Genomic DNA, 24,686 nt, shown 5'->3' on the forward strand with positions numbered 1-24,686 from the left:
GGACCGGATCTTCTCCAAGGATGGGGCTCCCCATCCCGCCCCCCCCCCGCACCCTCCATCTACTCATTCTGTTCTTACTGAGAAATAGACAAAATCCAAAACCGCGGCTCCTCATGAGAGCCTCCCCCCACAAAAGTGAAATGAAGAAATGTCCCCCCCCCCCCCCCCGCACCCTCCATCTACTCATTCTGTTCTTACTGAGAAATAGACAAAATCCAAAACCGCGGCTCCTCATGAGATGCCTTCCCCCACTAAAGTGGAATGAATGAATGTCATCCCCCCCACCCCCGCATCCCCGCCATAAGCCCTGAGCCCTCGATGTAAAACAAAGCATGAACAAATATTTTTGCAGGTGCGGTGAGCGAATCCTTCAACTTCCCCGTGGGGCTAAATGCTGAATGTATATATCTGAGCTGGACGTCGGCCTCCCGGGTCCCCTGCCACGGCTCCTCTATGACTGGCTTTTGGTCCCCCTGTGTCTCTCAGATTCCTGTCACTGTTGATATTTTAAATGCCATTAAAGCCACTTCTCATTACCTTGGGGGCTTATTATTCGCACAGCCGGAAGATTTCCTTCCTGGGGCTTCCTTGTTACCATGGCTTCTCCTGCCTGAACTACTTGGACCAGCCTTTGGGCGGGACTCTGGTCCTTGAGTGGCTGGGCTCACAAAGGCTGTTGTGAGCACAGCAGGCTGGAGAGGTGCCACTGGGCAGGGGCGGGGCCGAGCCAGATCTCTGGTTCTCTGTCTGTGTAGTAACACTTGGGGAGGGAGGGCTCCCGACAACTCCTTTACTTGGGAAGGAAAGCCTCCCTCCCCCCCCCCCCCGCCACAACCCCTTCAGAATCAGCTCAGAATTTGCTACTGCCAAGAGCATGGGCCCCACCCTCATTGAACTAGACTAGCATCTCTAGGGCAGGACCACAAATTGGTATTTTAAACAGGTTCCCCCTGAGTGAGTCTCACACACACACACACACACACACACACACACGCGCACACACACACACACACAGACAACTCCCTGACCATCTGTCCTGTTTTCTCTGACTGCAGCTACTGTTTCCAGCAATTTCCATGCTGACAGAGTCAATGGAATGCCAAAACCGAGGAGGTATCCAATTACCTTCCAAGTCTGTCAACTTGCCCTGATACTTCAGCAAAAAGTGGCCTGGAAACCTAGCACGGAAGTGCCTGGAAGAAGCCACAAGCCGTGCCGAGACCATCTCGGTGGGGAAGCCGAATGCTGACCACATGCCAGGCCTTGGAGCACTTCTGAGGAGCTAGCTCACAGACGCAGCCCCTGCCACTCAGGCTCTACCCGTCCTCAGAGAGGAAGGGGGGCGAGGTCAGAGACAGAGCGCTCCGGAGCCCGTCCTTCAGGTGACCCCCCTCCTGGCACCCTGGGCTCTCCCCCTTGTGCAGCATTTATTATTTGCTAACCAACTTCTTAGCTTGATGAAGCTCGCTGCCTTCCCTCAGCAGCACACAAGCTAGAATTGATAACAAATAGCTTCCAACAGGACAAAACTACTCTCAGAATGTAAATTGTTGCAAAGAGCATGATGACAGAGACTTAAAAGCTCGACATCAAAGCTTCCAAAACGATAATAATTGGGACATCAATTTCTCAGTCTTTAAGAGGATTGAGGAACAATTTCAATTATGAAGAAACAAGATTATCTAATTAGTAAACTCCAGATACATATTACAGGGGTTAACTTCACTGCAGTAATTAATTTCCATACACTATGGAAGCAAACATAAATAGCAGAGACCAACATAATCTCCGTTTTGGCCAGGACTATAACTTTCCTCTGGGCTGGGTTGTCTGCCTGACTTCTCTGACTCTTTCCCCTTCTGAAAGACTATGATTGCTTTCTGAGTAGGTGCCTGCCTACCTACAAGGAAAATTATATCATCTTTATGCCCAATACTGGCATAGGGTAGCATAGGGTAGTTTAAATTAAAAGAAAAAAGTCTACCTGAGGGGCTGGGAAGGTGGCTCAGTGGTAGAGTGCTTGTCTTGCATGCATGAGGCCCTGGGTTCAATTCCTCAGTACCACATAAGAAGAAAAAGCTGGAAGTGGTTCAAGTGGTAGAGTGTTTGCCTTGAGCTGAAGAGCTGAGGGACAGTACTCAGGCCCAGAGTTCAGGTCCCATGACTGACATCCCCCTCCCCCCCCAAAATGTCTATCTGAAATTTCTAGCATTTTTCACAATGAGCCAATACCAAGACTTACGGGCTTCAATTGGTGTCATTCTAATAATCACTTAGATGAAACAATAAAAACTCAATATACCAAGGAAAGGTTTAAAGAAGCCATTAGATCTGTTTGCTTCTTAAGTGTGGGATTTTAGGGCCCCTGCCCCTCCCCAGCTGGCAGTTGCCAGGGACGGAACGGTAATGTTTACAGCAGTGAAAATACTCACTTGTGCCCGGCCGAGCATCTGACACATCCACCAGGGGTCCCGTGGCCTGCGACACTGACTGGTAGTGGACCGTGTGGGTCACCGTCAAGGACTTCTGTTTCGCGGCTTCTCCAAAGTCGGCATCGGTCAGCAAGACGGTGGAGCGGTCATCTGTGGGAAAGTGAGAACACAGCACGCCAGGCATTTTACAACCCTCTTCCAAGCTCCTAGGAAAGCACTTATTTAAAATGATCCTTCCATGGTTGTCCAAAGGGGGCTCAATTCAGCACATCAGTTATGTGTACAGGGACTCTCGATGAGCACCGCCCTTCCCAACACTCTCTCAACCCCACCGCTCTCCTCAAGCTACTTGGTTCCACATCCACATGTGAACGTGGAGGGCTACCCTGTCATATCACTCCCTGGTCTTTATTCTCCATGAGCATCTTCATTACTGTTAACCACAAAGACACAACCTCATCCACAGCAAAGAAGGTGACAGGACTCCTCCCCCTAGGAGAACGGCTTCACAGTGTTAAAAATGGCAGCTCGCACTCGGAGTCAACTTTGAATCTTCACTTACAGAGAAGGCTCAGTTCTTCTCTTTGGGCCCAGTTTCTTTCCTGAACTCAGGAGCTCACCCTTGCCTGGCTAGCTTGCAGGGTTGGTGGTCTCCCACTGGAGCCATGCCTCTAATCTGGCTTTTTGCTAGTTATTTTGCAGATGGAGGTTTTTTTTTTTTTTTGTTGCTGCTGTTGTTGTTGGTTGTGGGGTTTGAACTCAAGGCTTGGGTGCTGTCTTTGAGCTCCTTTGGCTCAAGTCTAGCGTGCTACCCCTTTGTTCCTAAATGGACATTTTAACACAGCTTTGGGTTTTTTATGCTTGTCAGAAGCTCTCTGGAGACATGATCAGCAATGTCAGCAGTCCCCTGCATCCCCAGCGGCTAGGCTGCCATCGAGAAAGAGTCCCTTTGATTACTAGAGGGCTAGATTTGGAGCCAGGAGCACACTTGTCAGCTCTGACCCTTGGGGCTGCCCCTGGCTGAACTTGCAGATGTGTGGAGGGCAAAATGGAAAGGCTAGTCTTCAGTCCTTACCTACTTCTCTACTAAGGATGGAGTGTGTTCCTTTCTCTTCCCACTTCTTCTGAGCTTTCATTTCTCAAGTGCATGCTTTAATTGACTTCTTCCAACATGACTCACTCGTCAGACTTCCAGAGTCCTAAGGGCGTGGGCTCTAGAAGGCTAGGGCTGCAGGAGCCTGGGGTGGGGAGGATTCTGCACATCTCAGGACCCTGCAGGAACAGCTGCTGGGCTGCGAGCTGTGATTTGGCTGTCTCTGGATTTGCAGTTCTCTTCTGGGCTATGTTTCACACGTTCTTAAGAGCTTTTGTACTCCCAAAGCAACTTTGGTTAGGAGATGTGTTTTCCCCCTCACCCCCCTGAGTTTTCCAGGATTGCAGCCCTGGATAATGCTTGCATGAGTTTATCAGTCAGCAGGGCCCCAGGAAGCAGGCCTGACACCGGCGCGGTGATATAAACGTCGTAAACAACACGGCAAGGCTTCTGTGCCCAAAAAAGGCTCTGAACAGAGCGAACCTTACCAAATCCAATTAATCAGATCTGGCAGGGAAGGAAAGCCTCTTGAAGTTAGAATCAAATTTCTTGGCACAGGACCCCAGGAGAGGCTGCCAAGCTGTCTGCTAGCATCCCAGTGGGATGCAGTGTGCAGGTTGGTACCGAGGTGGGCGCCAAAGCTGGGCTTGGAGGTCTGGCACTGCAGCTGTCACTCGACCCCCAGTCGAGGGTGGCCTTTTTCAGAGACCATGTCTCCCAATCGGAGCCGGCACCAGAAGTCTTGCATCTATATCCATTTTCCATTAGTCATAAGGAATCTTTGGGGTTCTGAGGGGCAGTTGATGATGGACGGGGCTGGGGAACTTGAGATGCTTACCATCAGGAGCTTAACTACTAACTCTGGCTGGAACTGAATGGCAGCCTAATATGTGGATTTTTATAGTCAGACCCCAGAGCGGTATACTGGGACTGTATACAGCTCCACTTCCACAGTAGTTAGAAGAAACTATCAGCCTACTGTTTGGAATTATGAAGAGGCAAATCTTGGTCACAGATAAGCAGACTGGGAGGGATCTTGGGCTAGAAGTCATGGGTCCAGGCAGACCGGCAGACTCTCTTTGGTGTTAAGCCAGCAATGACTAGCTCTGGGAGGCCGCGTACCACGTAGAGAACCCATCAGCTCTCTGCGGTAGCCACCGTATGTAGAAGTTACCAGTGGGACTAGTCAGAACACATATTCAGTATCATAACCGTGTTATGCAACCATAGGGACTTTGATGCGCTAACCTACCCTATTATACTGCTGATATAAAAGCAATGTCTTCAATGATGTGTACTGGAGGATTACATTAAATGCTTATAACATGCTGATCAAAGTACCTGGTATTACATTTTTACTTGTTTCAAGAGAAAATTTTGGCGGGCGCTGGTGGCTCACGCCTGTAATCCTAGCTACTCAGGAGGCTGAGATCTGAGGATCACAGTTCAAAGCCAGCCCGGGCAGGAGAGACCGTGAGACTCCTATCTCCAATAAACCACCAGAAAACCGGAAGTGGCGCTGTAGCTCAAGTGGTAGAGCACTCTCCTTGAGCTGAAGAGCTGAAGGACAGCGCCCAGGCCCAGAGTTCAAGCCCCACGACCGACAAAAAAAAAAAAGAGAAAATTTTGGTTTCATATTCAGTCTGTTGAATTAAATGGAAAAGGAAACAAGAAAGCGAATGGTGAGCAAAATAGATGCCTAATACTTCCTGTACTTTGGCCCAGCACCCACCCTGTACAATATAAGAAATCAGGATTTAACAGACATCATTTTATCTCATGAAGGCTGTAATGCTGGTCTTTACTAATCTTTCCATGCCTGGGCTAGATGGAAATCCAAAGAAGGATGCCTTAGAACCTTAGGCCTTCCAGAACCTTGGAGCCATGAGGACAAAATATCTCCCCTGACTGGTGGGACAGGAGGGGTGAAGGCGATGCCGGAGACTCTCTGCCCGTCTGGCTTCCTTCATGAGCTTCCTGCCTGGAGGGATTCAGGGAAGGAGCTAGGGGCCAAGCCATGGTGCCCAGACCACAGGAAAGGGTTGTCCTGGCACCCAGTGACAGCAATCCCCTTCCAAAACCTGGTGAAAAGAGGCAGCTGCAGAGCCTGCCTCAGAATCCTTTCTCTAGGTCCTGGAATGCGAGGGTTCCTGAGGTGAAGCAGCTGCTGGTGTAGAAGCAGGTGGCCGCAGCCTGGAGGAGGAGGGCAGGGCGGTGAAGCAGGTGTCCAGCTAGGGACACCGGGTTCTGTTCCTGGTAGCTACAGAAACTCTGCATCTCAGTTGCAAAAGTAGTACCTTTCCCATAAGCTGGCATGAAGTGAAAACAAAATCATGCACAAAAGCCAGTGTGTCACTTAGAGATCTCTTGATAAATGTTAGCCACCCTCTGGTTGTTACAGGGTAAGAGAGAGGCTAGAGACAAGCCGTCTGGATTATAGTGGATGAGCCACAGCATCTCTGCCATTGCTATAGAAAGGAGAAATGCGGGGGGTGGGGGCTATAGACTTTCCCTAGCCTAGGAGATTATGGGATGCTGAGAAGCGGGGAGGGAACAGGTGCCCTGTATGAGGCCTTTGTTTAATGAAAAAACTTAGTAGAAGCTGCCCTTATCAGGGTTTAGTAGAAGTGTGTGGACTGGATTTCCAAGACTGGGCTTTGTTGTGCCAGCCTTCTGGGTTTATTTCATTATGGCTGTCTGGTCTTTGATGCAGCATAAATCACTTTCCCAGAAAGGACTCAGAGCAGATCAGAGCTGGGAACTCTCATCACAGGCAATCACTGTGGTGTTAGGGAAGTTCGTGTTCCCTGCCTCTCTGCTGGTACTTAATATTCTCCTTGACTTTTGTATTCATGGAACATTCAAGGTATTCTCCTACCTCATATTTCCCATGCTTTGGGGGTTTGGCTGACAAAGCATGTTTGTGATTGTGCCCACACAGGCCAATGTGTGATGTACAAGCAGGACATTTACCTATAGTCTCCATTGTGTCCCTCTCTTCAATCAATAGCTGAGCCCGGGGTATGTCGATGTGCATTCTCAGAGTTTGTTGTTGCTTGCTTAAGGTGTCCGAAGTTCGAGTATTCTTACTGGGAATAAAATAAGAACAATGCATTAACCAATCTAGTTCAGTGTTATATTATGTCAAAATATGTGCCTGAAACACCAACATGGTTTTTCATTCAGTTATACAAATGGTTTGTCGGGAGGGGGAAGAAAGAAAATCTGTAACATGAGATTTTCCTCTTTTGGTCAAATGATCTTTTTTTATTGTCTTATTTTTTAAAAATAATCAATTCCAGCAGTCAAAAGAGATTCACAAACATAAATTTCTAATGGACTGGTTCAAAATCCATCAGTGGAAACCTTTAGCAATTTTTTTATTTCATTTGCTAAAGGAAAGAAAGAAGAATCTATTTTAAAAGCCACATTTTCTTTCGTCAGATACGAGATGCTCTGAGGTGGCGAGGGAAGAAATGTGTGAACCAATTGCTCATTGGCTGTTGGTTTTAATCACTGATTTCTTGTGTGTCTGGTTTAGTAACAAATCACAAACCTTGTTAGCTTCTTGACATTAGTTTTGTTTCCCTAACCAACAATGCAGTTTGGAACGAAAGGGGGAAAAAGCACTTGCTGTAATAATTTTATCTCAAAATTTGTGTACCAGAAAATTGCTTTGAGAATGAGTTCTGTAAAAGTGAGTACAAGTAAGTGTATCACGTTTGGTTACGGCCCAAGTAACCACCAGCCTCACTGTTGTGCAGAAATCTAGCAAAAAGCCAATAAAGGCCTTCATTAGTTAATCCACACTTGAGAATGGCTGCTCTGGCTTCACAAAACGATGAGAATTTATGGGATGTTAAAACACTGTTTACTGAAGCAGCCTCTAAGAAGCAGCAGCCACTGGGATGGGTTAATCAACCAGAATGCACAACTGCATCTCAAACATGGTCAAAATCTGTCTTGGGAATGACTGACTTCCGGAGCCTCTTTCACCCTGTTGTGGTTTAGCTGTGTACCAAGTACTCCAATAGAGAATAAGAACAAACTAAGCACTTTACCCAGAGCCCCAGAATCCCTCCACAGATCCCAATGTCTCTACTCCAAAACCAAGCAGCTGATTGAACTTTGCCCTGAAGGTCAAATTTACCTAGTAGCTCCCATGGAGTTCATGCTAGCTAACGTTCAGGCTAGTGTTCTGAGTGTCTTCCAATGCCCCTTTCTTTGTATGAGTCTAAATGAAACACCCCATGAACAGCCCAACACCGGAAAGGAGCAACTTTTCTCTGAGGACTTGCTCTTGAACCAGATTTTTTTCCCCTCTACAGAGTAATTGGGTTATGTACCCTTGATCATGCTAATTACTCATTTGGCCTCATTTTTCACATGGTCTCTATACTGTTTCAAATTACTTTTGTAACTACCTTCTCAGTTCACTTGTGGTTAAAGAGAAAAGAAGAAAAGAGAAGAGGAAGTTGAGATTCAAATTTTTATGGAAAATGAAGAGCATTTTGGTTCCTTGGGGTGCTGCATTTATGTCATGCTTAGACAAGCTATATTTCTACAAAAAAAAAAAACATACAGGGAACTACTCCTCTGTGAATATCTGAAAGATCTGTTTAGAGACTCCACTAGGGACTTAAGCTTGTCCTTGTACCAAAAATAGAAGTGTGAGCTAGTTCCTTCTGCTTATCATGAATAGTTATGAGCTCTCTGCTGCTGTTCTATTAAACAAGTATGAGCACCAGGCGAAGGCTATACTTAAACAACAATACGGGATCTGTTGTCAGACTGACACAGGAAGCAAGCTAAATAACCACTGCAATTGCTATTACCAGCACAAAGACCACATATGGTTATGCCTCATGAATAAGGACAATCAAGGAGAGAGGTAAATCCCTTCACCTCCAAAGATAGTCACCAGGACCCACCAATGGGAAGGCAAGACATTAATTCAATAAACCTTGACAGTCAGGTGCCAGCTCCTTCTATCTCCCTTCACACATGCTCCACTCCATGCACCAACATCCCAGTGGCTCATTCTTTCCTTCTTGGAACTTGGCTTAGCTGCCATTGTTGGCATGGACTAGCCAGTCTGACACAGGAAGTCTCCAGGGTCTTGCCCATTCATTTTGTCTCCTTGGCACTTATTACTCTCCAGTATATATTTAATTGAGTCAATTTCATATATTTAATTAGTTTATCTCATTCATTATCTGTTTCTCCCACTGGGAATATACACTCCACAAGGGGTGTTTATATGTCTCTGCCCTGGTCCCTGTGTCTCTAGATAAGATAGCTAGATAGAAGCTAGGATAGTAGGTGGCCCAATGAGATGCCTCATAAATATTTATTAAGTAAATCATACTATTTTGGGGTCACAACATGAGCAGTGTGGCACATCCCCAAAGGCTGTACTTCGGGTTAATAATATCCTTCCCATTCTAAAATGTTGGGTTTCAACTAAGCTATTTCTAATAAAACCACATCTTATATTAACATTTGCTACCATAGTTGGTCTTTTATTGTTACACGATGGCTGATCATCAAGAGTATAATAACTGGTCATTATAAAGCAACAAGCCTTCGAAACAATTATTTGAAGAAACTTCATTTGCAAGCTCAAAGATGCTGCTGAATGTTTTCCTTCTTTTTAATAACCTAGGGCCTTGCTCAAAGTACTAGTTATTATTGAAATGCCCTCTTTGGCCATCCATTTGCCATCTGGCTGTTTGGTAAGACAGTGCCGATGGGGAAAGCCGAGGGTGGTTTGCGGGGTGCAGTATTTCTCAGCTCAGTCCAAGTGATTCGCTTTCATTACCATTAGTCAAAGGGCTGATAATCCCACTGAAATAGGCAAATCCTTCTTGGGCACAATTGGAAAACAAATGCTATTTTCACCTAGATTGCAAAATGGTAAAGCCAGAAATAATTTTGTTTTTTAATTAAATGAGGTAAGTGGGATGTTCTCCCCCAAGATCAGCAAACTAGCTGTTGGCTGCATGCAGTCAGGAGCAGCTGCTGGTAGCTGGCTTCATGTTCTCCTGGTCCCAGCCTGCCTGGTCCTCAGCTGTCCAGAGAAGACAGCAGCCAAGATCAGCTCACACAGGCCAGTGTCTTCTCCTCACTGACGGATATGACTGATCCATCCTGGCTAGGACACATTCAAAATCTGATCGGCTGTAAATTGACCTGGTCTTGGGTTGCCTGGTTGGTAGACGGTCAAACCCTTGATGATTATAATCACTGCAGATTAATTCCACAGAAATCTACCTATCTGAAAAGCCCTTCCAGTCATGTTTGCCAGTTGGAGAAGAACCACATGGGTGATCTGAAGTGGTAATGATGATTAGTGTTAGTGTTCTGAATTTCACCATGGCAACCATCCACCGGGGAGACCAGCATTAATTCCTGCTCTTCTCAGCAAGTGCTCTTAACAAACAAAGGATTTACACCTTATGAACGAAGAGGATGCTTTGTAGTGCTTTGTTCCCGGGCTGTGAGAAGGGTGAGGGATCAGGAGAAGTGAAAAAGCAAGTCATCTTCAGTGAACCAATGTCAAACATGCCAGAGAATCATGGTTTCACAGCCTCTGGCCTGGGTTGAGGGATGGGTGGAGGAGGCAGCCAGGCAAAGGGCAAGGGAGCTGAGATACGGGGGACTGGGCGTAAAGGTAGGGAGGGTGGCCTGTAGGTGCTCTCTGGTTGCTGGGAGGTGTACAGAGCCCTGCTGGGGGCCAGACTGGGACAGCTGAGAGGAACTGTGGTCACATGGCATCTAAAGGGACACCATCCACCACCCTAGCAGCCTTTGCCCACAGACTGGGGCTCCACATTCAAGAGGAGACAGCAAAGCAAATCAGTTCAAAGGTCAGTTCCTTGTTTTAAAGTCTGTACTGTGACGTTTGTTCTGTTAAGAGGATTGGTCCTTGCCAGGCACCGGTGAGTCACACTTAACAATCCTAGCTACTCAGGAGGCTGAGGCCTGAGGATCAAGGTTTGAAGCCACTTGGGGCACGGAGAGTCTTATCTGAAATTAACCAGCAAAAAGCTGGAAGTGGAGGTGCAGCTCAAGTGGAAGAGCACCAGCCTTGAGTGACAAAGCTAAGCAGTAGCTTAGCTGAGTTCAAGCCCTAGTACTGGAACGAAAATGAAAGAAAGAGAAAGAAAAGAAAATGTGTATAAATTCTATGAGCCTTTCTCTCTCTTCCTCTCTCTTTCCTACCTCCTCTCCATGTCCCTTCTCTTACTCTCTCTCTCCATTTCTCTCTCCTTTTCTTTCTCCTTCCCTCTCTCTCATTTCTCAGACCTGCAAGGGCAGGTATGCCTGGGTAGGACATAATGTGCACACACATCTGTATCTTCCTGCTCAGCAAATAAGTATGGACTGCCAGAAGAGCGTGGCTGTGTGGTATTTCACGCAGCTTTTTGTACTCTCTCCTGGAAGTCTGGCCTCCCATGATTAAATCCCCGTCCTGAGACACATCTTCCTGGGACTTGCCTTACCTGTGGCTCTAGCTCTACCAACCATCACTGGATGCTGAGAATGAATCCCCAGCGCAGCAGCATGACCGACGCACAGGTGTTTTTGTACCTGTCAACACCTCTTCCCAAACCCACCCTGTGACAGACAGGCTGGTGCGCTGCCTCTGTTTCCCTGCTCATGGGGAAATGGCATCGGCGCTCTGCTAACCATTCCTGCCCATCGCTTCCGGTATCCTGGATTCTTCCACGTCATTCTTCTACCTAGGACTCACACTGTTTGAAAACACCATGTGTCCAAAGACATCTGTGGGATACAGAATCTGGGCATCAGAGACGTTCCCCTTCTCAGCCTCTGTTCCCCTAAACACTGGGGACAGGAGGCTCCTTATGAAGAATAAAATGCTGGTTTTCTCTGAGGACATGAAGACCCGCTGCTGTGAGGAGTAGAAAGGCCACCCTCCCCTCTGCTCCCTCACCCTAACACGGCAACTCCAAGTTGACAGTTTTTCCCCCCTTTTCACCTTTGATTTGATCACAACATTATAAAAGAATTAACCTTCAAATATCAGGGAGAGACGCCAGGCCACTAATTTCTCACGTATGAATGCTGAGTATCAGAAGGCTCTGGTTGTTACATGGAGTTAGGAGGCTGGAAAGCATAAGACCACTGTTGGTGTGTGGCGGGGGTGGGGCTGGGCGGGAAATGGAGCTGAGCAACGTGGCAGGAACTAGCTCCTCTCTGCACAGCACTGCCTGCTGCCAGCCTGTGGATGCTTCAAAGTGCTGTGTCTTCTGCTGCTGTGAACACGGTGCTGTTTGTTTCGTCGCCCTGTGCACTGCAGTGGAGCCACTGCAGTGCTGGGAGCTCCCGGACTGGCGAGGGACGCAGCTTCCGGACAGAGCGGGGAGGCCGTGCCAGAGGAGCGAGTGCATGTGCAAGTGCATGGGTGCCGAGAACACCCCGCACCGAGGGCCAGACTCTCTCCTGGATGGGCCGTTGCCTGGGAAGAGCTCAGCCCACGGCCCACAGCACACTTCCTTTGGTGGTTTGGCTTGACTCTGGCTCAATCGGTCAGAAAGAAGGCTTGACCGCAAAGGTTGCATGTGTGGCGGAAGGGCCCCAGGATGCACACTTGGGTCTGTGTTTTATTGGGAGCATGCTATTGGCTGTGTCCACTCAACAGCACAGCCCCTGATGTCAGGTGTGGGAGGAGGTTACTCTGTGTCTACGTATCCAGCAAGACTTTGTCTAGATATTTTGGGATGCAAATGCAAATTATAATGTCGAAATGAAAATGTGACCTATTAAAAAATCAACAAGGCAAATGGAAACATCCTTTTAAATAACTGATCTGGAATTTTAGGCTCTTACCTCATGAGCATTTCAGCCAAACTCTTTGCATCTGGAAAAAGAAAGAAAGAATTAGTACAAGGTAAATAACTCATTAACATTCACATTGGCACTTATGACAAATGTTCTGCAGCCATTTGCGAATGTAATTATATACTCAGATCGCTACTAATGACCTACAGTTTTATGGATTCCTTATTTCTTCTATATGGGATTCTTTTCTTGTCATTTATTTATTGTAGGAATGATACTATAATTATCTGGTGGCCTTAAAATCTCAGACATCTATTAATGTTTTTACGACAACCTATTCATTTGTCTCTTCTAGAACACTCTATTTTATTTTTTGCAGTGAGAAAACTTACACTTGGAAAGGAAGTCATGTGTGCTATATGGCCCCACCAAACATGACCAAGTTAGCAAAGTCAAGAAGCTTGGGATGCCAGGGTTTATTCTTCCCTGGCAATCACTGGAACAGTTCTGCATTATGTGAGTGGTCAAATAATTCTGCGAATGTCACACTGTTCTCTTTAGAAAATTACACAAAAATTCATAATTTTTTCCTTTGCATGACATTGTTTACTAAGATTTTGCTACCCTTATTATACAAGAAACATCACGTAAATTTTTCATAGAGGAAAAAAAACTACATATTTGGCAGTAGGATTTGTAAAAATTCTTTTTCTCCTTAAAATATAATGTGTTCTGTTTATACATTTTATCCTAGCAGAAGTGAAGGTTTCCTTTCTTAGGACACAAAAGCCTTATTTCTGTTTCTTCCATTTGCTCTCTGAATGACTTGATGTTATGTATCCTGTTTAATGAAGAGAACTTTCTGGAAATAGTTCCAGCTAACTGTGTGAATGGCTTTATTTGAGAAACACATATGTTGGAGAGTTTTCACTTTGTTCTATGGGGGTTGGTGTTTAATGCAATCAGTCTCAATGGGGGGTAGGTATGTGGACTCAGGATAAATAACCAGACAGGCTGGCACTCGATGGTCTGAAGCTCCATGCTTCAAGTCGGCCACACCAGGACACACTGGTACCCTCAACGTGAGGTCCAGTTTTGTCACAGATGGGTTTAGAGTAGAAGATGGAACAAATCTCAGCTACTTCACCCACGGGGAGACACAAAGGAAGACAGCATTTAACGTGCCAGTCTGTTTCTGCGTATTTGTCCTCAAAGATGAAGTAAATAGAATGAGTGTCTTCTCTTCCTAGGTGATTTAACACTTACGAAGTAGATGTAGAGAGAAATGAAAATCCAGAAATTGGGGATTGATGACTTCCATGGAAGGACCCACCGTGGAGAGGATGGGAGTCTAAGGAAGATGGAAAAGTCTAGAAGGGACAGTGGCTTCAGCCACACCGGAGCGAAGCTGGCCCGAAGGAAGATGGAAAAGTCTAGAAGGGACAGTGGCTTCAGCCACACTGGAGCGAAGCTGGCCCGGCCTGCCTCCCCTGGCTTTGCCACCGCCTTGTTCTCCCGTGGTCCTTCCAGAGTCATGTCTACGGAATCACAGCGCCCCACAGTGCATCAGGCAAGAGCAGACCCGGTCGGGCCCACCTCTGCCGGGGACTGGTTCCCACAGAAGGGGTGAGGAGAGTGGGTTTCAAGAATGTTCACGTCCATTGTCTATGTTTCAGTTTTGTTAAACCACATGATCCTCAAGATCATAAAGCAATGGACGGCAGGCGGAGGAGAGCGGGGTTGGGTGTGCCCATCTGGAGAGAGAACGCAGGAGTGACCCCTGTCCGAGTGGCGTGTGGGACCGGAGCGGCTGTGTTGTACACAGAATGCTCAGAGCCACTGGAGCAGTGTGTTGGTTCAGTTTCCCCAGACACAGAGGTTTCCAGGGTCGTGGTAGATACACATGGCCAAGACACTACAGAGCTAAGGAGAGGAGGTGTGTGATGGGCTGTAGTCTAAAAGATGGAGCCTGGGCCAAGCGGAGGGGGAGGAAGGAGGCAGAGGTGGGGGTTGGCAGGAGGGAGCTCGAAGCTGGAATTCACATGGCTGGACAGGAGACAGGCACTGGGGCCGCACCATTTCCTCTGGAGAATCCAAGCGATGTGGTGTGAGGCCAGAGGAACGTGGGTGAGGCCACTGCAGGACTCTGTGAGCACCAGAGACTGGGTCTGGAGGGCACGGGGCAGATGGGCGGCAGGGCCCAGGGGAATGGCGAGCTGTGTGTTCTTCTGGGCAGGACAGGGACGGAAGGGAAGGACAGGACAGCGGCCACTTGGGGGAGAATGTAAGCAGCGCTTTGAGTGAAGCCCTTTGCGGTTGGGGAGATGCAGGGCAGAGCAGAGGGCTCTGGGTGTGGTTCAATGAGGAAGAATATAAAGAGAAGGTGACAGCGTCCTAGGGGAAGCTTGGGACCCTGTTCCCAGAGTCTTGGGTGGATGCTAGCATGAGCGCTGTGGCTGACACATGCAGTGCAGGTTCTGGACTGGGCTCCTGGGCACTCTGGCGGCATGGCTGCTGCCGTGCACGGGGGTGTACCCCAGGACTGACCTGCCCCCCCCACCTCAATACCTCTTCACCAGACTTGCTCCTTATAGGTCGCATTTCCTAAGCTCAGCTCTCACGTGGTTGCTTACATCTACCCCACTGTCTCCCTAACTCCGGCTGCTCAGCCTTCTCTGTGAAAGGGTCTTGAACCCTGCCTTGCCAGACCACCCCTGGTCCCCAACACTCTCAAGGGGACTTCGTCTCTTCCCCTTCCCCGCCCCATGTTCCTCTGCACAGACGAGGCTTGGCTGCCCTTCCAGCTCTCGCCTCTGGCTGGCACCTCCTGTTCTCTGTTCCCCCTCCTGCTGCTTTCTGCCATGACTCCAATGGCGCCAGGCTTGCGAGGCCTCCAGTGTCTCCCGGCTCCCGGAAGATGCGACCTGCTCCAGGCTCCCTCCCGGCCCCAGTGGGCGGTCAGCCCTGTGGTGGTTCTCGAGGGTTCCGGAGTACCCAGCCAACGTGGTCTCCAGGCCTCCACAGGCCACGGCAGCCCCAGCTGGTGGCCCCTCCCTCCCAACTCTTTGCTGTTCTCATGCCCTCTCTCTCTCTCTTTCTTTCTCTCTCTCTCTCACTCTGCTCTTTATATCTTGGGTATAACCCAGACCCTGGTAGAGAAGAGATCCTGCACAAACTCTTCCCAAGGATATATTCACAGTTGTTAAAAAAAAACACCTCTCCCCCTCCCCTCTGGTGGTGAAATTCCTGATGCTTTCTCTACTTGTCCATCCTGATGGAATCCTCTGGAACCATCAGCAAACCAGGAAAATGCCCCCCTTGAGTGGCTGTTCTGTTGCTTGGCATTGGCTATCTCTTTTTCCAGGTTAAATTCTATAAAGTTGTCGATCATTTCTCATAGGATATGGTTTCTAGCTAACCCTTTTTTGTTTCTGGTCTTGGGGTTTGAATTCAGGGCCTGGGTGCTATGCCTTTAGGCTATCTCTCTAACCCTGAGCCACAGCTCTACTTCCAGCTTTTTGGTGGTTGATTGGAGATAAGAGTCTCAAAGACTTTTCTTCCCTGGGCCAGCTTCAAACCCTGATCCCGAGATCTGAGGTATAAGCCATCAGTGCCTGGTTTTCTAAGTAAGTTTTTACTTGGCACTCTCTTCTACAAAGATATATGATTTCTTCTTGTCTTCTACTTTGTGAGGCCCACAACAGACATTGGTGATTTTTAGTATTTTTTTCTATTATAGTAATGCCAGTAAAATGCTCATTAGTGATCATACGATCATGTACTTTACAATTTGCATAGTGAACTTTACACTTATCCTGATTAAGATGTGGCTTCTGGTTCCAACCGTTCAAAGACTCTTAGAGTTTGGATCCCTTCCCCCAGTACACTGACCTCCTCACTCAGGGGTGAGCTGCCTCAGAGGCTGGCTCAGCCCGCCAGGGGTTCCCCCTAGAGTAGCCACATGCTCCTTGATGGTAAGCACTGTGGAAACACAAACCGGGGTTCATCCAGACCGCTGGTGGCCCTGCCCTTCCCTGGCTGCCCACCCACCATCCTTTGTATAACCCAAACTAATGTATAAGGTCCAGAAAATAGGCACAAAGTATGACCTAATTAACTCCAGTTTGCCACTGAGTATTCAAAAGATCTTGAGATTATATGTTGGATAATTGTGTTCAGAAACTCAAGTTATTTCCCTCTCTGGGGTGTTTTAGGGCTGTAACCCACGAAAACTTTCTTGATCTCTCCAGTGGAGGGATTTCTCTTCAGTGAAATATCATAGCATTTATTGGTGTCAATGTTTTGCTGCCTGCCATTTGGAAATGTGTTACTGTTGTTTGTCAACATTGCTTGCAAAAGCAAATCTCCAGTTCCTCCCACAAATAGGCAGTACACAGTTAAATCTGAAGGAACAAAATTATTTCAACTTATCAGGGATTTGATAATTTTGTCAAGCATTCTGAGTTCTTTCTCTCTTCCTGTGTGTCTGTCTGTCTCTCTCCTTCCCTTTCTCTCCCTTTCCCCCTCTATCTCTCTCTATTTCTACCCCTCCCTCTCTCTCTCTTTCTCCCTCTCCCCCTTCTCTCCATCTCTCTCCTTCTCTGTGCCTATCTTTGGCTCTCTCTCTTTCACACTCCCTCTTTGCCTTCCTGCTTAATCTCTACCCCTTCCCTCCCTCCCATGCTTTTTATAATTCCTGGTCCACATTTTCTGGTGTGAAGAACGCTTCCTCTGGTTCATGTCAAGACAAAGCAGATGCAGAGAGGCATCTTTTCCATCCGCCATCTGTCCCCATGAGAACATTACCCACAGTCCTGTTCCTCAGGCCCAAACCAGCCAGACACAGCCCTTTGTGTTGCCTCTCACATCTTCTCATACATTTCAGATCAACTGAGATTTAGGCATCTGTCTTGAAGCTCCTGGCTTATTATAGTCCTGGGGTCTGTGACCCAACTGTGATCTGAGAGGGGCAGATGGAGAAAGTCCACCAGAGTCCAGCCATGAGCACTGTAGTGACACATGGAAGGAAGAGCTGTGGGAGAAGCAAGTTTCCAGCACTCTGAACGGTGAGTCAGGTGATCATGAGGTAAAAGGTCATGTGCCTAGGAGAGAGCCAATGTGGCTGACACACGATGCTTTCAAGAACTCAGCGATGAAAAGAAGGAAGACAGAAGACGAAGGGCAATGAACGTTAAGATAAAAGAATGAATGGATGGAGCATTTAGTGGGAAACCATACCGTTGTAAAGCAGCTACTGATGTGATGGGTGATGGTTAAACCTTTCTTTAAAATGACGCTCAGTACACGTGGTCAGATTTCATCGTGATCTTTTCCCATGTGCTCACAACGTATTCTGATCATTCTTGCCCTCTTTACAACTCTCCCTGCCCTTTCCCATTTCTAAACCTGTTAAGCTTACTTCCTATGAATGGAACAGCCCATTTCTTCCTGGACTGTGCTTCCCGGGAAGAGGACTGGGCACCTGTCTCCTTCTGTCCCAACGGATATGTGAGTCTGGACCACTTCCTTGAGGACAGAGCCTGCCTAGCCTTTAGTTTTCAAGTGACCAAGAGGTATAATAAGGCCAAACTCACACTCAACCTCTTTGCCCAATTGTTGAGAGACTAAAGCGAGGGGATATAAAGTGTTCTGGAGACACACAGCTCAAGCTGGTCTTGGGAGAGGTTCCTGCAGGTGGGGAAGCCCAGCAGCCCACTTCCTGAGCACTGAGGACACTGCCCACCCCCAAGCCTGCCTGTGCAGGGAAGGGGGCTACCCACTGGGCACCGCCACCGGCCACAGGATGGCGGGGGCCAGGTACTCCTAGACCTCACCCCCAAGCCTTTCTTAGAGACCACACTTCCTCCTAGCTTGTATTCCCAAGTGTTTCTTTAACAAAGAAGATTCTCACTTATAGCCACAGCCTGGTTCATGTCTGATGTTGCATTCCAGGGAAATGGAACATACTGGAGCTAACCTCGATGGGGCGGTTGCTGGCACACTCACAGAAAGAAAACAAGGAAAGAAAACCATTTAGGGTAGCAGATCTCCTCTTGCCTTTGCATCCATCAGAAGCTTTTATCTGCAGGCTCCCCCTCCACAGCCCTGTTTTTCTGTGGACTAGAAATGGATCTCATAAAGCAGCTATTTTTGTAAGGGCTGTAAACCTGCATTTATGTTTTTACAAGATCCCAAATAAGATTTCCAGTCATTGGCTTGGGCTTGCTCAAGTAAAAGCGATGCAAACTCTGAGGGAGAATATATATTTCCGCCCCCCTCCCCCCAGCAGAGCTGGTCATGGATCCTTGCGAACAGAGACAACTGCAAGAACCAAGGCCAAACTGAACACCCCGGAGAGCCCAGTCCCCACTCCTGTCCCTGCTTCCCTGGCTGACCCTGGGTTACCTCCAGACCAGTGCTCCCTCATTTCCCACCCAAAGATAGGATTGTTTACCTGATAACTGTGGTGATTTGATTAGGAGACTGAGGCAGAGGGTGGTGTGGGGAAGGAGAGGAGAGAGGAGAAGGAAGAGAAGAAGGAAGAGGGGGAAGGGGAGGAGGGACAGGACAAGGAGGAAGAGGAAGAAGAAAGGAGGAAGAGGAGGAAGGAGAGGAGGAGGAGAGGGGTAAGAAGTAGAAGAGGAGGAAATAATTAGAAACAGAAGGGGAAAAGATAGGGAGGGAAGGAGAGGGGGGAGGGAGAGGAAGGGAAGAAGGGAGAGAGGGAGAGAAGCAGCAGAAAGTCAAGCATCTCAGAGTACCGGATTCTGACGTCTATGAGATCACGAGTACAGTGTGCACACATGTGTCAGCGCATATGGGGCTTCCTGGAGCGTGTGCTCTGATGCTGGCCTCCGTCTTTTGAGGCATTTGGTGCGTGAGTGTTGAGTTTGTACTTATTTGCTCTATCTACTTAGGTCTAGCGTTGGCTTCCTACATGCGTATTTCTGCTTTAGATTAGTAAAGTTCTAGCTATGTTTTGGTTTTACCATGAGGAGATAGACAGCTTCATTTGCAGGGCAGAAAATGGTACAGTAGAACTCACAAAATGGGAGACTCCTCACAGCTCACCCTCATTACGCGGGTAGACCACAAGTCCAGGTTCACTCTCGCAGCCATGGCAAGGGTTCGATTCGGTAGATTAATGCATTTGAAAACAGAGTTAAGATAATACATATGTGTCTGCTCAGGGGACAGGATTTTTTGGTCACAGAAACAGATCCATTTTATACCACACATGGTTTTTTTTTTTAATCTATGGCTTATTTGAAGTCCGACAATTTTGAGGTTAATCTTGTTGATTGATTAGTTGGTCTAGGCCAATTGGTGCCAATACAGATTTGCAACCCTAGAGGAGGAAGCTTTTAGTAATGCCAGGGTGGAGAATGGGATCTGAAATCAAAGTTTTACAGGGTTGAGTCTGCTGCTGAGACTTGAGCTCTAAAAATCTCACAGTATGACTTTATACTTCAAAGGGTCTAGAAGTTGGGGGGAAATCAGGGCATCATTAAAAGTAAAATGTGACTTCTGAACTCCTGGATAAGGTTACAGCTTTTCAAAAAAAGTATTGTACTTGTAGACAATTTAGGCATTAAGAGGTCGCTACGCTCTAAAATTAGAAGTCCTCAGGAAGAAAGAAGAATATAGGTTGGCTGAGCAGCTTGAGTCCTATTTTCTTTCTTAATTTTTAGGTAAAATAACATTATATTGTACTCACCTAACTAGGTTGCTTGTCTATCCAGTAAAACATAGCTTTCTTAGAAACAGTACGTTATACAGTACAAGCAAACAAGGCCAGCTATCGGAAGCTCATCTTCCTTAGGAACTCTGACAGCATGTATTAGGGGTACTTATAACATTCATCAGTCAGCCAGTTTCTCTCATTTCCATTTTTGATCTCGCAAACATCTCACCATGACTTAAGCAATGTCAACCCATTCCTTGAAATGGTGTCCTTATTTTGGACAAAGAAAATATTACGAGAAACCACGCTCTCCAGGGAGAAACTGCTCCAACACAGGAACCAGACCTGTGTGTTATGTGGGTCAGCTTTTAACTGGGTGATTCTCTTAATGAACTCTGGATGTTTAATTGAGAGGTAACCTGTTGCTGTGAGTGTCCTCCCTGTGTGAGTTAGAAAAATTTTATGTCATTGATGAACATCTTTCCACACGGACAACATGGGCCTAAAAAGCCGAGTTCTTTCTGGGATGCCTGGCCTCTCACCTTTCTAGCCCCATTCCTTGGATCGAGGTAACAGAGCAATGCCTGTCCCCTCCCGTAACACTTGGCTCACTGCTGCTGGAAGAAGACACTGTCTGTTATTCAGGGACCAGTCACAAGAGTGTTGTAACTTTCTAGGGCTTTGCTAAACTCTTGTGATCATAATAAGCATATCCAGTAAGAAAATATTGCTGTTGGTTTTTAGAATATTCTGTATCTGGCACCTGATAATCCATAGTGGTTGCCTAATTGAAATTATTACTGCATGTCCATGTTCAACCTGGCATTAGCAAGTGGCAGGAAACTGGGCCTCTGTTCTTTGCTGCCCTTCTTTCAGATTCTCCACTGGAGAGACATTATTAGGGTTGTACGACATGTAAGAACGTGGGTGTCTTTGCACTGTGGGTAGTCAGTTCTCTGGACACCTTTGCTTTCAGCACCTCTCACAAGTACACTGCACATCTTCCCGAGGGGAACTGTGCTCAGTCTGTTGTACCCTTTCTCCAGCACAAAGAAACCAAAATGACTCCAGGGAATGAAGGCCTTGCGGGCAGATGTGATGGGTTCTTTTCTTTACCAGGCCCAACTTCCAAGCACGAGCGTCTAGAAGTAGACATGCCAACAATAAAGTGCTGGGTCTGGGATATTTTCTGGACATCATCTTTACAAAGCCACAACTACACTGTACGGAACTATTCAGAATGAAAATAAAGGACACACCATGTCTTCCATCCTGATGACTGGCTGTATTGGTAAGGATCAGTGAGCTTTAATTGGAAAAGCTCTTGGCAAAGAAAGGCAGGGCTGAGTGGCTAAGTTATAAGTAGAATCACAAAAATAAAACAATAGCTGTGAAGGAAGGGGCGAGCAATCGGAGCGGGGAAGGGTAAGTTTGCAGAGGACTGACTGCTGAGACGCATGGCCCATGGCTCACCCACCCACTGCTGGACTCTTGTGATTAACTGCAGACCGTGAGCAAGAGCCTTTTCATGTTAATTTGAAGAGTCACAGACCCTGAATGGGGGGTGTGCAGAGGCTGTCACAGCTGTCTGCAGGGCAACCCCCAGACGGCGACTCTAAAGCCCAGACCACAAGATTCTGCCATCAGTGAAAGAGTTTAAAAAAATTCCCTTGGAGTACTTTAATGGCAAACCCTCCTAAATGGAATTCAGCACTACCAGCTTTATAACAGAATTCGTCAACATGTGGGCCAGTGTGACACTTTGGCAGTACTATTGTTTTCTTTTAGGAAATCCCTCCCTCTTAGCTCCTGTTCCGGGGTGGCTCTTACCCTCCTGTCTTCTTTTAAACTAATCACAGGGTTTGATCATGCCTGATGGCGGTAGCAGGTGCTTGTGGTTCTACCTGCTGCACCAAAAGCTGGAGTCCAGAAAGCTTGTTTATCTCAAGCACCTAGCACAGCGCTCAGGATACAGTATTCCATTGAGTAATGTCTGCAGAAGCAGTAGACAATTGCTTAACAGGGCAGTGACTTGGATGATGCCTAGGGATCATCAGGCTGTGGGAGGCTTACATGGAAGGACCGTCCAGGTGAAGCCTCCAATGATTGGATTTGTGGGTACAGTGAGAACCCCACTGGCACCACAAGCGTGTGAGCCACATGGGGAGGGAAGTCTGGGACCCTGGGGGTGGGCAAAGCATCAGAGCTTCCTGGTGTTCTCACTAGATGGTGGTCAAGGAAAGCATTTGCCGAAGTGGATGTGTTCTCACTATGTAAGCGAGATCCGATGGTACAGTGGGTAGGTTTGCGGTGGGGAGGGGAGTTATTCAAGGCCTGTGCCACCAGTGTAATTCCAAAGACCCTGTAAGATGCTGTGTGACATCACTCTCTCCAAACCACACAACACTAACACAAAACTCAAGCCCCTGCCCCACGCATCAGGGCGCCCGTCAAAGACCCTGGGCAGCAGGGAGCGAAGGACTTTGGCAGCACATCTTATTGTCCCCCATCTGAGAGCTACGACACACAGAGGCCACTGTCCAGATGTACCACAGGGCCTTGTCACACAAAACAGCACCGAGCAGATGCTCTAATAGCAGCATCTGGTCACAATGAAGCTCCGCTGGCCAGGCTTCGCCACCTCCCATTGTGTGCTTCTCAGTGTGAGACTCTGACAGCAGGCTCCCATTCCCATTCCCAGTCCCAGAAGGCATGTGTGTTCTGCTCACCAGGCTTTACCCACACCACCAAGCCCCCAATTCCGGCTTCCAGGCAATGAAATAATTCTCATCTCTAAATGTGATAGCTCTTTTCAGAGAAAGCCGTAATTGGTGGCTTTGCTGCCATGACTGGAGATGAAAGAGAGCAAGGTTGAAAAAAAAAAAACAACCCAGAGACATTAATTTTCTTCGTGTGCCAATAGCTAGGATTTGGGGGATATTGAAGGGTTGATGTTCACTCTATTTCTGATTGCCTGAGATTGGAACACTTTCTGTCGCCTCTCCCCAGGGCTCTGCAGAGATGTCTCAGAATCGGGGGATGGGGGTGGATATGGGGCTTGCTCTATGGCTGACCGCCCTGTGGGGACGGCGCAGGTGGCCCCAGGGACCCGGTCCTACCTCGGAGCCGCTTCAGCCTCTGCTCCCGTCTCCTCCTCCGCAGGACCAGCAGGAGAACGAAGAGCACCAGGACCCCCACCAGGATGCAGGAGATGGTCACCAGCATCTTGAGCCCCTCATTGGTGGTCAGCCCCTCTTCGCTTTGGACGACTGACTTAATGAGTGGAGGAATTGTACCTGAAAGCAGGGCCACGGTGTTAGGCGGCTATTAATGAAGACGGTGTGGCGGAGTTTTAGGGATGAAGGGTTACAAAAATCGCGCAGTGTGATCCGAGGGTGTCTGAGGCGATGAGAAATGACAGGGACTCTTCCCTGAGCCCTCACCGTCTTCCTCCCTGGCTCACTCCCCTCTATCTACTCACTCTGCAGCTCATCTCTGCAAAAGCCTTCCTTTTCTAATGCAGTGCTGGATACAGATACCCGATGGGCTAACGCTGGGCTCTGGGCTTGCGAAGGCCACTTGAATTCAAGGGAATCAGTGTCTGGCTGCCTGTCGGCCTGAGTGCAGTTACTAGAGGCTGTCTGAACAAAACTGCACCTCCAAGGAGGAATAACAGTACAGAAGCTGGACAGAAGACCAGGTGCGGTGAGGCTTAGAGAAGCTTCAGCATTCTCATTTGATTCCTCATCCAACTGCCATCCCTGCTTCAGATCTACTTGAAAGACTTCTACTCGAAGGCATGGAAGGGACAGGCAACTTTTCCAACGGGGCCCATCTGGGGCTGTGAAAACAGTGACTTATTGACCAGGCATTGTGAAACTATTCTAGGCAATTCCGATTATTCAGAATTATAAGAGAAGGAGAAAAGAAGAGGCGATCTGGAGCTATTTTAAGCTGTCATCTTTCTACCCAGACACCAAACACAAAAGGGTGCAGAAATCTAAACAGGCATGCGGCTTGCGGGGCTCAGATCTCGTTGTGTTCCGTTATGTAACACGGGCTGTCCTATTGTGCTTTACAGGGACCAGAATGTCAGTGCTTTAAGAAAAATAATGCAAAAAAATTAGTATCATTTCCCCCGGGCCAAAATGATCTTTACCCAACATGAGTAAGTAGAGCAGAGATAATAAGACCTCTAAGGCCCTGTAAGACCTCTGCTAAAGCCAAGAGACCATTCCTGCAACTACATTTTGGCTTGGAACCCCAACTCTCCAAACCAGATATAAAGAACCAAAGGGGTGCCCATTGGGTCAGACCTAAAACTGAGACAATGTAAGAACAACCAGAAATGTTCAGCCAAGAAAATGTCAGAAGAAAGAGAGCAGGGCAAGTCAGAAGCCTGGCTGGTATGGACAGAAAGCTCATTCTCAGTGTTTGTTTTCCTCTGAATGACAAAAATAATAATTCCTCAGGCAGCTATGACAAGAGAGATATGAAAGCTATAGATCCACAAGAATGGATTCCAAGAAATCTGCTATCTTTTTCAAGGGGAAAAAATTAATAAATAGGTATCTTCAATTCTGAGAGTTAAAAAAGAATTTCAGATTTCAGGAAATTAAACGGAGCTCCCGGGACATTTGACGGTTGGTCATCTTGACTGAAGTGGGAT

The 24,686-nt window shown here is 47.5% G+C and overlaps 1 protein-coding gene across 1 annotated transcript in view; it reads right to left on the reverse strand.

Moving 5' to 3' along the window:
- Dscam (Down syndrome cell adhesion molecule) overlaps positions 1–24,686 on the reverse strand; it is a 365,413-nt gene that overhangs the window by 24,319 nt on the left and 316,408 nt on the right. The window contains exons 27-30 of the mRNA XM_013027340.1: positions 23,137–23,313; positions 12,382–12,412; positions 6,499–6,614; positions 2,433–2,582 (exon numbers count right to left, since the gene is read on the reverse strand). Coding sequence (XP_012882794.1) covers positions 2,433–2,582; positions 6,499–6,614; positions 12,382–12,412; positions 23,137–23,313 — 474 coding nt within the window. The remainder of the gene's footprint in view (positions 1–2,432; positions 2,583–6,498; positions 6,615–12,381; positions 12,413–23,136; positions 23,314–24,686) is intronic.

This window comes from Dipodomys ordii, unplaced genomic scaffold, assembly GCF_000151885.1.
Source record: "Dipodomys ordii isolate 6190 unplaced genomic scaffold, Dord_2.0 Scaffold103, whole genome shotgun sequence".
In the NCBI taxonomy this organism is placed as follows: domain Eukaryota; kingdom Metazoa; phylum Chordata; class Mammalia; order Rodentia; family Heteromyidae; genus Dipodomys; species Dipodomys ordii.